The 14,366-nt window shown below is 37.9% G+C and overlaps 1 protein-coding gene across 8 annotated transcripts in view; it reads right to left on the reverse strand.

The window, feature by feature from the left end:
- RMDN2 (regulator of microtubule dynamics 2) overlaps positions 1-14,366 on the reverse strand; it is a 179,558-nt gene that overhangs the window by 119,184 nt on the left and 46,008 nt on the right. For all 8 annotated transcript variants that reach the window (XR_004417285.1, XM_033053844.1, XM_033053843.2 and 5 more), the window contains 3 exons: positions 12,798-12,993; positions 11,740-11,842; positions 7,961-8,021 (listed from right to left, as the gene is read on the reverse strand). Coding sequence is in view for 7 of the 8 variants with exons in the window: in XM_033053844.1 (XP_032909735.1) it covers positions 7,961-8,021; positions 11,740-11,842; positions 12,798-12,993 (360 nt within the window). In the remaining variant the exon portion in view is untranslated. The remainder of the gene's footprint in view (positions 1-7,960; positions 8,022-11,739; positions 11,843-12,797; positions 12,994-14,366) is intronic.

Below are 14,366 nucleotides of genomic sequence, written 5' to 3' on the forward strand. Positions count from 1 at the left end.
GTATTGCAGGAAAAACTGTAAGGGGCATGTCTTACCTACTGCCAAAAAAAAGGAGAAACAAGTTGATCCAATAATTTTATCAAGCCAATTTGAATAACAATATCAAAAATTATACCAACACTTAAGACTCTATCATCCACAGCTTCTTCTGTATGAGACAGATTTACAGAAAAGATTTTGAAATCTCAAATGAAGATTAAGCCACACTAGGGCATTTAAATATAGCATTATTTATCTTTCCCCTGATAAATTTCACATGGTCAAAATCAGAAATAACATGCACCTTCCCAGACTTTTTCCTTCCTCTTCTACATACCCTTTTATATATCCAAAATGTAAAAAAACCTTTTATGTCACATAGACTTTGGAAATGTGTGGTTACAGGTCTTACATTTAGAAATCTAGACCTCCAATTTAGCATCCGAATATCAATAGGAAAGAAAAACATCAATTTTTCTTAATTGTATCTGACAAGACTTTGCAAGTGGGAGGAGAGTTTGTGATATTTACCACCACCAAAGTTTAATCCATGTGTTTCATAACTGTTTTTCACTCCCTCCTCCTTATCCGAGAAATATTTAATGTGTAAAGTAGTGTGAGCAAAGGCTAATGTGTGGGCAGCACACAAGAGGCCCAGTGAAAAGGAAGTTCATTTCCATTCCAGTTCTAAATGCGTTCTTGCATCTCCCCATCTCTGCATGGCTCAGTTCTGTGCCTGCCATCTTATTTTTTAACCCTTGACTCCCTCACTCACCAGTTTCACCCCCTTAGATATATTCTGACAGCCTCTGCAATGCAGTGATACCACAGGATTTCTTTTTGACATGATTTCAGTAAGATACCAATTTCTAGGTAGGGAGATTTTAGAACTTAAATTACTGATTATGATCTCTGTTGCATTGCCTTTCCTGAGATCCCAGTTTTGCTTACTTCATATTGTATCACTTTGCTACCAAGATATTTAATCTACAAAAACGCATCTGACACGAAGTTTCCATGGTAAAGTATTTGTTTGATATGACCATCCTCATGGGGATATTGGAAGCAGTGGCTGAGATTGCCAGCACACCAAGTAAGATGTCCCAAGGTGCAAAGTAAAATGTTTAGGTGAATTTTTGTTTGTGAGACTTTTTTGTTAATGGAGATTTCATTTCCCTTTCCCTTCTTCTTGGAATATAAATGAGTCTGTACTGTAGAAATTGGCAGAAATGCACTTTTCATATTAAAAATTCACCAGAGCACTGAAGCTGAGCCCCAGGGAAACATCAGATGTAGCACACAGTTGTGCAGGTAACACTTGCAAAACCATGAGAAACAAACCCCTACTTTGGTTTAAAAACACCTCAAAGGTAAGGACATTAAGAATTCTGACATTATTTATTGCAACACATGAAGTGTACCAAATCAAGGGGAAATGGCTGCTGTTCACAGAAATGTGTATTCACAGAAGTTCACTGGTAGGATGGTGGATGCCATGTTCTGCATTCCTTAGGCTGTGAAACCTGTAACTCTGTTAAATTCCTGCTTTCAGAAATTTCACTTTTATTTTTATAACAGACAGTGGTTACAGATGGAAATAAAATCTTGAAGAAATTCAGAGGATAGTCTTCAGAAGTATAGAAGCAGAGTGAAACAACAGCTTTCAGAGACAGTAACACAACAATTCTCCTTGACAGAAATGTAATAGGGACCTCTCCTTGACAGAAATATGATAGGGACCATTAGCTTGTCAGAATTATTTTCCCTGTGACCAACCCCCAACACCATTCTAGCAAAGAGCTTGTAGTAAACAGATCTTTTCACATGTCAAACCTTTCTCTTTTGTACTCACATGAGCGTGCTGCAGTGTTTCACTGATCCACTTACTTCAGGACAACTTCCAGCTTTTGAGAAATAGCTTCTGAATTTGAAGTTTTTTTTTTTTTTAATATATAATTCAAATATTACTGACTAATATTACATATAATTAAGAACAAAGATTGCTGTAAAATTTCTTTGGTCTTTCCATGAGTCAAATACAGGGCAAGCAACTAATAGCTGGAAACCTTGTATTTCTGCCCAAAGTATCAATTCCTGAAAAATCCAACTGCATGATAGAAACAGATGCTTGCTGCTTGCAAGTTACCTGCCTCAATCAGGGATAACTAAGAGCAGCAGGTAACAAGCATTTAGTTAGAAACAGATGAGGATTTAAGTTTAAAGGTTCTTGATAGTATGACCACATCCTATTTCAAAATTTTGAAGAGCTTTGTTTCACTGGAGAATTATTTCTATGCCATTACACCTTACAAACCTGACAAATTATCTATTAGAGTTCTATTACTGAGATGGATTGTTCACTTTTTTGGGGGGAAGTTTGTGTAAAATCACCAAAATACTCAAATGACAATGATTATTTGTGTCCTCAATGGAACCAACCTGTACCTCTTCTGTAGGGTTGACTGTCCCTCAGCTCTGGAGCTCATTTCCATGGAAAACTTGGGGTTTGTCAAAATATCTGTATTTCTGATTAACACACACACATGACAGAGAAGACTCTGGGTTTTCACTTGCTACCTTCACTCACACCTAAATGAGATGTTCTGTATGACTCCCACCAGCAGGTGAGCTCTAGAGAGTAACACAAACTCAAGAGCAGCACCAAGTTTGTTTGTGACAAACAAACCAAAGCTCAATGCAAATAATGACCTCTTTAAGTAAATGTCCTGAAAATTTCTGTAACAGTGAACTTTTTGTTCCTTGCAAAGCCTGTAACAAGTTCTAGTCAACAAAAAAGCAAGTGTGGGGATCTGAGCAACAGGAGAGAAACCTTCCAGACCTCTTCTCCAAACTCTTAAAATAAAACCAGCAACAAATCTGCCACAAATATAAAAATTCACTGGTTTCGCAAAAGAATTTAAAAGTGATTGTTTAGTTTTAAATAAAAACACTATTTATATGCATCTACATTTTGTTTTCTGTAACTGTAAAACTGTAAAGCAGCACGACTATAAAGCAACTGTAGCACCAAATTGTTCATCTAGCACTTCTAATTAATATCTGGGTGATAAAGATGCTCCATGATCCAAGATGAGCTGCGAGGATTCACAGCTGTCCTTTGGGAATCACTGACCCACAAAATTAATTTGTTTGAGGCTTGGACAAAACAAAAGGACCTGCAATGGCTGATGATAATTTTTTACATGTGAGTTCCTCCACAACTTGAAAAATTGACACTGGCTGAACTAAGCCACAAATCAATCAGAATATGTACTCTGTCTTTCTTTAGGATGTTCATACAAATAATAAATCTAAGTTTTTCCTTTCAAGTGCCGCCATTTACTTCAGTTGTTTAGAGGTCAACATTCAAAAAGTCTGAAGGTTTTTGATCTCATTGGCAACTATGAGATTAAGTATGATCACATGTTCTCAAAAATCTGGATTCAGATATGAAAATTATTTGCAGCTGCAATTCATTACTGAAACCAACTGACTACTTCTAGATATTTTGCTTTCTTTGTTCTGCATATGTCTCCTCCATTTTAATTTGAAGCTGAATACTGGTTACTTGTTAGTATTCCAATCAGTAAGTTGAACAGTTGGAGAGTTGATGTACTTTATCATATAATTTTACAGAAAAATTTAGGTGATACACTAAGAAGATATATGGCTTTTTTTTTGTTCTTAATTGAATAAATTTCAAAAGTAAGGCAAGACAGCTGAACTCTAAGCCTATATTAGCAAGTTTGCTCATTGAAGCATTCCACTAAATTCCATTGGAGGACTCAAAAAATGTGACACCTCACAGACACCTTATAGTGGCTTCACAAAACAAAAACACCTGCTCTGGAAAAGGGTATTTTGCTCATATAACTCTGACTACACCAGGACAATTACGTGGATCAAGGTGTCACAAGAACTTGTTTATTCGGTAAATAGGGCTTTCAAGCAGCATGGAAAAGCTTCCAAAAGAAACTTCCAAATTGGTCCATAGACTTAGCCACTGCATGACAGGCACAGTGTACGTTTTTAATGGAAAAAATGAAATTGTTGAGAAATGCCATGTTAGAAAAAGTTCCTTAGAAGGTTTAGTAAGAGGCAATATTCAACAGCACAACTGCAAATGACCCTTTAGTCATAGCAGGGAATATTTTTAAAGATCAATTCACCTCCAGTGAGAAATTCTCAATTAACTTAAAAACCCAAAAGAAATTGACTCTAAAAATGAAAACAATAGTACACATCTAAGCTAGGGATATTGGTAAGACAATAAGAAGAGGCTCTACAAATACACCAGAAGGGAAAAAAAACCAGGAATGAAAGTGCAGAACAATTAGCAATGAGGAAATAATGGCAGAAGCTGAATTCAATTTCTTCCTCACTTTTTATCCTCCTGCTCCACAAAGGTTAACTGTAAGTAGAGAGCAGGACCAGGAAAAGAATAGGCTATCATTTAATCCTCACTCATTTAGTAAGCCATATATATTAAACAGTTTAAAAGAACCAGAAATAATGTATGAGTGGACAACATAGCAGCTACACCAAACATGAGTGAAAACCTCATTTGTGCTGATTGGAAATATCAAAACCCTTCAGAAATTAGTAATAAATCAACAAAAACTTTCTTCAGTCAAGGTCAGAGAAACAGCTTGGTCATCAATAGATGATACAGACTGATATAGCTCTACATGCAACAAACAGATTTTACATAGGCTAAGATTATTTGCCTTGTACAGCTTTAGAAAATTTTATGTTGGCAGTGAGATGAAAAGGAAGGATTTTGATCTGAGATAGCATTGCTTTCACACTGAGCCTGCACTCACGCTGAGCTTCTCATTTGCGTATTTAATCTCCAATTACAGACAGCAGAGATCCTGTTCAATTCACAGGATCCCTCCCTGGACACAGATGCCTACTGCCACTGTAGATGCTCTAGGGCTTCTCACGACTACTGGATGATGGCCTGGAAGTGTAGAGACCCCAAAAGTCCTGTGTGATATCTGTCATGCCATGCAACACCAAATGGCACATGCTGCCTTTCAGCTCTCCATCCTCCGTAAGTGCAGGATCAGGCCCTTGCTCACATGCAGACACATCTGACAGAGACAGAAGATCCAGATGTCCAACTGGAGCTGTGTGCTGCCCTTCAACTCTGATCTTGACCACCCATTAATGATCCTAGCATCTTTTTGTATAAATATTTTTTCTATTTTTTTTTCTTCTCAGTTGTTTTCTCTCTTATAAATGTTCCTATTAACTATGGATTTCATATTACTGTCACATATTATTTATTCATGACTTAATTGTATTGCACTGTTATGTGCTTATACACAGTCTTGTCTATTTATAACCTTGGGTAATATTCTGTTTGTGTACAACTTTGAGAGCACAGTTTTTACAGGGACGATACCCTGAAGTCTTATTTCCAGTTCAAGGGGGTTAACATGTGAAATAATGTTTAGATAAACTGGAAAACTTTCTGTCACACCAGATTCACACAATATAGATCTGACATGCAGCTGACTACAGAAGTCTTGTGGGTAATGCAGAAAGCCCCAACAGCAAGCAAAAAGGTAATTATAGCTGCTATCAGGGAGAAGAAGAAGTGTTACAGGCAAACCATCCTAACCTGAAAACATTCCAGGATAAATTTTTCTGAAAGTGCGTAAGTATACAAAACAGTTAACACAAGTTTTTTTGTTAAAGAGAGTATAAAAAAAGAATTCTGGCAAGATAAAAAAGCCTGGGGTAAGAGGTATGCAGCAAATACCTTGTTTATGTGGCTTTTGACTTTGTTGTACCTGATGTTCCTCAAACATCTAACCAGGGAAATATTATTTAGATTAAATCACCTGTAGAGATGGTTGCAGAACCAGGTCCATGTGAACCTGAGCATCACTATGGATGTCACACAAAGTTTAGTGCTGGGTCCATTATCTTCCAGTAATTTCATTAATTAAGTCCACGATTTAAAAAAACCCATGCAACAAAAATAACTTTTGAAATAAAATGTTAATCCATGGGGGGATGTGTTTACAAATCTAAATGGCTTCAAAGCTGAGAAATGGTTGGAAATAAATACAAAATCAATTGAATGTGTGGAAAATACTTTGTAAAGAATAAAATAGAATAAAACAAGTTTAAAAAAAAGGTTGCAAAGCAAGTCCAACTATTTAAGTAGCAGCACAGCAGAAAAATATTTGCTAGGACCACAGATAGAACAACTACTGTTATGCTAAACAAAAATATACCAATGTCCCTCTGAAGCATGGAATCCATTCTGCCCAGTATTTAGAGCCTCAGTTAGATTGGCACAACCATTACATTTGCATCACACTTTAAAAATCATGCAGAGAGTCAGAAAGATGTCAGAAAATAGACAAGCAGATAATATATTCCAAAATAAAAATTTAGAGAACTAATTTAATCTATAGTGTTCATCTATACCTCTAGAAAGACATCAGTTGAACAAAAACTGATAAAAACCTCATGTTCACTTGCAACCCAGATACATGAAGGATAAAAATGGCAAGCCACACAGAAATCCATTGCCTGTTACAAGAAGCAGTAGCTTAAAAAAAATATATATAAGATTTTCCTCTTAAATCTCTCAATTCAGCTTTCTGAGCTAACCTCTGGAACACATCTCCTTACACTCATAATTCTTCCCCTGCTAGATGTGCCTGCCAGGACAGGATCTCACATGTGATGTCCAGAAGACCACCTACATCTCCCTGAACAATATGTAAGGGTTTATCAGCATAGTTTCTGCCAGTGAAGCTGTATTTATACTAGGATATTTTGTCAGTCTTGTGCGCTGAGGAGGAAGGGAGGGGCGGGATTCATACTTGCATGTGATTTTGTAGTTGTTTATACACAAAGTTCTAGCTGAGAAGGCTACATCAGCATTACCCTGAGGAAGTGTCTATGACTGTGGTCAAGCCAGAAAGTGCTTTCAGAAAGAGACAAAGCACGACAGAGGATTACCCGATTAAATGACAATGTCTGTATCTAACCAAGTATCTAAACCTGAGAAAGCTGACATGCACTCCCTTTGTTGGCAATGGAGTTGTTGTCAACTGAGCCCCAGAAGAAACTCATCTCACCCTCATGCAAGACTAAATGGGCAAAATTGAACTGCAGTGAACTCCAGTGAACTGCATCCAGAAATGGCTGCTTTTTCGATTGTAAAAGGAGCCTGAGGTAAAAGTACTTGTTTCAGATACGCAGAAGTTTAGTGAAATCCCATCCCACAAGTGCAAAAACAAAATAAATGAAGAATGTAGAAACCAAAATGGAAAGCAAAAACTAATAGTATTAGAAAAGAAATCAGGAGCTTGGCAAAATTTACTAATGAAATACTAAGGTGAGGAACTATCAGCTAGAACTCAGCAGAATTATCTTTTACCTTTGATAAAATTATCTTTTACCTTTTACCTTGATTTGATAAAAAATATTTACATTTGCAGAGTTTGTTAGTTCTGGCAGGGTCTACCAAACTAAACTAAGTGTCATGCTTGGAGAAAAACTATATGATAAAACAAAAATTGAGAAGTGAATTCAAATTACCATAGCCCTCTATGTCTATTTTTAATTATTAAATTTAAACTATTACAAGAAAAGGAAAGGACAAAATTCAAGATCAAATTACTTTACTTCGCGAATTGTTCAAAGGGAAGGTAAGTGAAAAACCATGGTTTCTCTGAGCAACAAAAGAGTGACTTAAGCAAATATTCTTATCTACATTTCTTGGTACTTACTGAAGTATGGTTATTGAGTTGTTTCACGTGCTATAGTAAATGCTTCACAGAATATTTCAGTGTAATGTTTACTAGCAACTGGTGATAACTGAGTTTCATAAAACTTTGAAAAAATATTGATGACTAATTTATGAAACTTATGTCAGACTGGGTTTTTTTGTTTGTTTTTTTTTTTAACTTAATAAATGCACACAAGTTTGTAAAAACTTTTTTAAACTTACCACTGGTGACTCTCAGCACTCCCAGGATCCAGCTGAACAGCCTTTTCAGCTTTAAGCTTTCCTGTAAATGGATATATATGAAAGCATTTATTGTACTCTTCCAGGTTTTAGGTGACTCCCGACAACAAAGCAATCTGATTTATTGCAGCAGCACAGAAATTGCTCCCTGTTCTTAGAAACATTTAGATAAACAATGTAACATCATGGATTTACTTCATTTAGATAGTCATACACTTACATGTATGTAAACTACATGTAACTTTAGTATTTTCCTTCAAAATCCAATTCAGATGCAGTTAAATCAGGATAGGATTGGACAGGATCGTCAAAAGAGGCCGTTATGTCTGTAAGACTGAAGAGCCTTAAAAGCAGGTCAGACAAGCACCTGTCAAGAACCTGCAAAGCTGTTTCCTTCCTTGAGTACAGGAATAAACTAGTTGAAGTTCCTTTCTAGCACAAAACCTTCCCTTAAATTCCACTTTTAACTGAATAAAGATGACAGTAGGTGATTTGATCAATCCCACGCTCCCAGTAAGCTCAGATGAGATGCTTGCTGTTTGCAGAGTCTCAGCTGCAACCAATTAAGCTGCACTGACATTTCTGTATTGTAAGTTAACTTCATAGAAACAAAGAATACCATACACAGTCCTCCAACCCAGGGCAATGAAAAATAACCATGAAACTACCGCCAGCTCTCCAGTCTCAAGCCCTCTGCAGCACTTCCAAAAACTGAGATGAAAAAGGCTGCCGCCACCCCCACTTCCCGAGAATGAGCCAAACTAGGCTGGTTACTCAACACCTAAGACCCACTTTCATTCCATCATTCTTTATCTCTCCCTGTCTTTTGCTATGCCATTATCGTTCATCAGCTGAGGTTACATGCACTCACAGAATCACAGAATATGCTGAGTTGGAAAGGACCTACAAGGATTATTGAGTCCAACTCCTGGCCTGCACAGGACCACCCCAAAGAGTCACACCATGTGCCTGACAGCATCGTCCAGATGCTTCTTGAACTCTGTCAGGCTGGTGCTGTGACTGCTTCCCTGGGGAGCCTTTTCCAGTGCACAACCATACTGCAGTGAAGAACCTTTCCCTGATATCCAACCTAAACTTCCCCTGACACAACTTCAATCCATTGCCTTAGGTCCTATCACTGGGCACCACAGAGATCAGTGCCTGCCCCTCCTCTTTCCCTCATGAGGAAGCTGTAACTGCAGTGAGGTTTCCCCTCAGTCTCCTCTTCTCCAGGCTGAACAGACCAAGTGACCTCAGCTACTCCTCACACAGCTTTCCAACAAGGCCCTTCACCATCCCCATGACTCTCCTTTGGATGCTGCCCAATAGCTTAATGTCCTTCTTACATTGTGGCACCCCAAACTGGCCCCAGCACTGGAGGTGAGGCTGCCCCAGTTCAGAGCAGAGCAGGACAATCCCTCCCTTGCCCAGCTGTGATGCTGTGCCTGATGCACCCAGGACAGGGTTGGCCCTCCTGGCTGCCAGGGCACTGCTGGCTCACGTTCAGCTTGCCAGTGACAGGATCCATGGTGCTGCTTCCCAGCATCCCATTCCCCAGCCTGTCCCTACATCCAGGGTTTTCCCATCCCAGGTACAGAATCCGTCACTTTCCCTTGTTGAACTTCATATGGCTGGTCATTGCCCAGCTCTCTGGTTTGTTGAGGTCTCTCTGCATGGTCTCCCTGCCCTCAAGGGACTCAACAGCTCCTCCCAGCTTTGTATCCCCTGTGAACTTGGTCTGTATCCCTTCCAGTCCTGTGTCCAATTAATGAAGATGAGGGGCAGAGGCCTGAGGATGGACCCTGTGGAACCCCCCTAGTGACAGGTCCCCAGCCTGATGTCACCTCATTCACTGTAACCCTTTGTGCCTGACCCATGAGCCAGTTGCTCACCCACCCCATGGTGTGTTTATCCAGCTGTGTGCTGGACATTTTGTCCAGAAGGATCCTGTGAGAGACAGTATGCAAAGCTTTACTGATATCCAAAAATATTACATCAACTGGTTTCCCTTGATCAACTAGGTAGGCTACTTTGTCAGAAAAGGAAATTAGGATTGATAAGCAGCACTTTCCTCTCATGAAGCCATGCTGGCTGTGACCAATGACTGCGTTGTCCCCCAGATGTTTTTCTACACCTCCCAGAACAATCTTTTCCATAACTTTACCAAACACTGAAGTAAGACTGACAGACCTGTAGTTACCAGGGTCCTCCTTCTCGCCCTCTTTGAAAATCAGGACAATATCAGCCAGCTTCCAGTCAGCTGGACCTCTCCAGATTCCCAAGACTGCTCAAAAATCATCAGGAAAGGTTTTGAGATGACACCAACTAGTTCTTTAAGGATTGTTGGGTCAATCACACAGATATTTAGGAATCCCACTGGAGCAGCAGATCCTACACAATTTCCAGGTTGATTGGGAATTGATCATTCTTGCAGCCATGGTCCTCCAGCTCAGGGCACTGATAACTCCTTGTTCCATCATCCGTGTCGAAGACAGAGGAAAAGAATACACTAAACATCTCTGCCTTGTCCATGTCCCTGTTTGTGAGGCAACCACCCTCATCCTGTAATGGGCCGATGTTATTTTCACACTGCCTATTGCCATTCATACATTTGAGAAAACTTTTTATTGTCCCTCACAGTCCTGGCCAGCTTCAAGTCCAGTCACTGGTAAAAGGAAAGGATCTAATAGAATTTACTGTTTTCATTTACTTTGTGTCATAATCCTCACTGCACTATGGGATTTATGTACAAAGCCAAACTAAAGCAAAACCAGTATCAATTTAGTTGCTAAGAGGTGCAAGTCTTCAGGAGTATTTAGATGACAAAAGGATTGAAAAAAGGAAGGACCTTGAACAAACTGAGGTTGTCTGTGGTCTGTTACAACAGCATGAAGCCATGACACTGCCTTTAAGGATGACAAAGGACAGTTGAAACTGCTTTGTCAGTGACATTGTCACTGCCAAAAGAAAAAATGGCCAATGAGAGGTGTCACAAAAGACAAAATAACCCAAAGTTGGGTTACACTTACAATACCTCATTAGGTATAGCAAAAAAGGAAGGGGCAATGGAGAGACAAAAGAAAGAGAGAAGATAAATGAGATAAATGCAAAAAGGATTATTTTAAGAAAAGTGCCTTGACTGGATGAGAGTGACACAGTGTAGAGGAGATGTAGAGTTTAATCTCTTGTGGAGATTAAATTGTCAAATAGGACACATGGGGAGAGATGTCTGGAAGCAACATCAACTGTCACACACCACTTCTGTTTCTGGCCAACAGTTCCTCCAGATTCACAAAGTTTCATCCCCATCATCACCACAAAAAGGCTGCTGATAGGCAGGAGTGCTCCCTGACCACAGGAAAGCAGAAAAACAAACCTTGACCCAGCCTCAGCATTTACTTATTCCTCTTGCTCTCCAAAAGATGTCATTAAGAAACTGTGCTGACAGCATCTGGGAGTTTTCACATTCTGTATCCGTCTGTTTCTCAACAAAATAAAGGATTTTAAGGCAATCTGCAGCGACAACAGCCTCCAATTATGACCCATAATACTTCTCTGCCACTGATTTTAGATCTCTCACTGAGGAAAGAATGAACTGAAGTTGTAAACTGTGGTGGTTTACTACACAAAACATTATCATTACAGTACAAATGCTCCCATTTATTGGATTGCAAATTCCTTATACCGGAAAACTTAACCAAAGTTCAAAGCATATTTCACTACATTCATACAGCATTCTTCAAAAACACTTTTTCTCTTACCATCAGTTACATATTTCCTCTTCTCCTCAGCATCAGTAGTCATCTCAAACAGATCTCCATAAGCACGTGCAAGCCTCCAAAGAAAGTCCACACAGTTTTCATACTGAAAGCAGAAGACAGTTACATAATTAAACTGATCAAAATGTGATTTAAACAGTTTACTTTCACAATGCTTAAAATTACTATCATGCTGAAAGCAAGTAATCAGAAGATGGCCTAATTTTTTGTTAATTTTCCTTCCTTCTACCTACTACTTTTAGTTCATGTGAGAACCAGTTGACCAACTTTCCATGAACAAAAAAGAATACAGTTTTTGGAAACACCTTAGAGTGTCTAAAGAGTTTTTATTTTATAAATCAGTTTAAACTACTTTTAATATAAATATTTAAAAGATAATCCAGTAAAGCACTACAAATCCCTGAAAAAAGTTATTTTTTTTAGGGAAGCCATAAGCACCACACTCACAATATCTCATTTACCTTTCTTGGTATTCCAATATGCAGATGAAAATAAAATCCAAACTAAAGCCTGCCAAATCAGAATAAAATGGTACATTGAACTAAGCACTGCACATCAATACACCTTTAAATTTTATTTAGAGTTACTTATGAGCCCACCAAAGTCAAAGCAAAAATTCACAAGAAGGATATTAGAAAGGTATGAGCATACTAGATGCTCATAGTTTGAGAACAGAAGATCTGGTTACTACTTAATTCTACAGGATTTTCTCACACAGACTATTCCAAAACCAGCAGAAGTAAGTATCATTTATATCAGAAAAAGCCCATTATTTTTCTTTGTTTTATGCAAGAATTCCTATGTCAAACAAAGCCTCAAAGTTATTGAATTAGAATGGGACATGTAACAGCAGAAGTCCTGTGCCCACACAACGTGAATATTGACACAACTTTGAAATAGTGCTTTTTGACTGTATTTTAAAAATATGCTTGAAATTTCATCATCCATTTCTATGTGCATTTTAAAGCTTGTATTTCATTTTCAAAAGCACTGTAAAATGTAAGTTAATAGCAACTTTATATTAAGTTTACCCATAATACCTTGTCATCTTTCTCAAGCAGCAATCTGAAGCCTTTTTTTTTATCATCCTCTGAACCCTTATGCAAATTGTCCACCTGCTGTAAAAAATTAAGTAAGTCTTCATCTTCTTCTGATTTCACTGTGGTATCAGGTGATTTCATACATTTCTTTTCTTCCTCGGAGTCTCCTTCAGAATCAGTATGAGCAGTAAGGTAACTAAAATCACAGAAAATAATAACCATTAAAAAAAAAAAGGGGTGTTGTTAAATTAAAAAGCAAAAAATTCAGAGCAAAATTTATCCCAGTTGTGCAACTTTAAAGGACTTTTTATTTATGATACCAAGTTTATTATTATTACAAAGCCTTTATCTTCAAAGGGACAGCATAGCCATACTCCAAACATAACAGGTAAGTAATTATACTGTCCTGCTGCCTAATACTCCATTAAAAAGGCAGATACATATTAGAAACACATGTAGCCTTGTGTTTCAAATGCAGAACACTTGAAATCAGTGAGTTTTAAGACATGCTCTGTAACCCTGAATAGGCCTCTTCAACTCTTTACCTCAATTTCCCTATTTTTTGAAAAAGGAATGAGCTTACTAACCAAAACATAAGTGCAATAACAATAATTTATACAATATTTTCTTAAACACTTTTAAGATCTAAATGCAAGCCAATAAAAATAACATCATTGTTATACATTCCTTATTTCTTCCAAACATTCTGAAGTTCAGAATATCTGAAACCGGAAAAGAGATTATACTAATTCATGGTGCTTAGTGCCCAAGTACTCAGCACAAGGCAGTCAAGGGCAGAGAAATATTTGCAAAAGCATAAATATCACACAGAGATAAGCAGGTGGCCTTACTGTCCAAAGTGCTGAGAATACATCAGGGTACTTCGACTTCAAAGAGGAGTAGCTGATGGCATTGTTTTAGAAAGTAGCCTTTTGCTTATGTACTAAAAATGGAGAGAGAAGCCTCACCTTCTGCATTTCCACTTTTGAAAATACTTTTCTGGGGAGAATTGATAATATAAACCTATCAGCTGCCAGTTTCAGATATTTTCTAAATGGTTACTATGAGTACAAAAAGCATGGAATGGTACTATACACATTAGGTAACTGAATCTTCGAAGTGGGCCATGACAGTCAGAATATATACAATCTATTTCTTTTTTCAGAAATATAACCAGGACAGAATGCTAGCAGCCAAAATGAAGTTTATTAATCATGGCTTTCAAATATTCTGTTTTCAATATGTTGCTTTCAGAACAGATCAGTATATCAGAGCAGATACACTTACAGCCTGTAAATGAACAAGTACAACTGCTACAGAAGTGCTAGGTGTGGCATGACAGTTTTGCTGAAAAATTAACCCATGACACAGGAAATAGGAGTCAAAAATACATTTGGATAAAACAGTATATACACAGACCATGTGTAAATGTTCAAACTGAAAAATATCATGGAGCAGAACAGAGATGAGAAACCTCCTATGTTTCTACAGATTTGTTTCACATAATTTTGATGATGCTGAAGGTGATGACACATCCTATGCTGTATCTTGCAGAGACTATATTCAGTC

The sequence above is a fragment of the Catharus ustulatus genome, chromosome 3 (assembly GCF_009819885.2).
Source record: "Catharus ustulatus isolate bCatUst1 chromosome 3, bCatUst1.pri.v2, whole genome shotgun sequence".
In the NCBI taxonomy this organism is placed as follows: domain Eukaryota; kingdom Metazoa; phylum Chordata; class Aves; order Passeriformes; family Turdidae; genus Catharus; species Catharus ustulatus.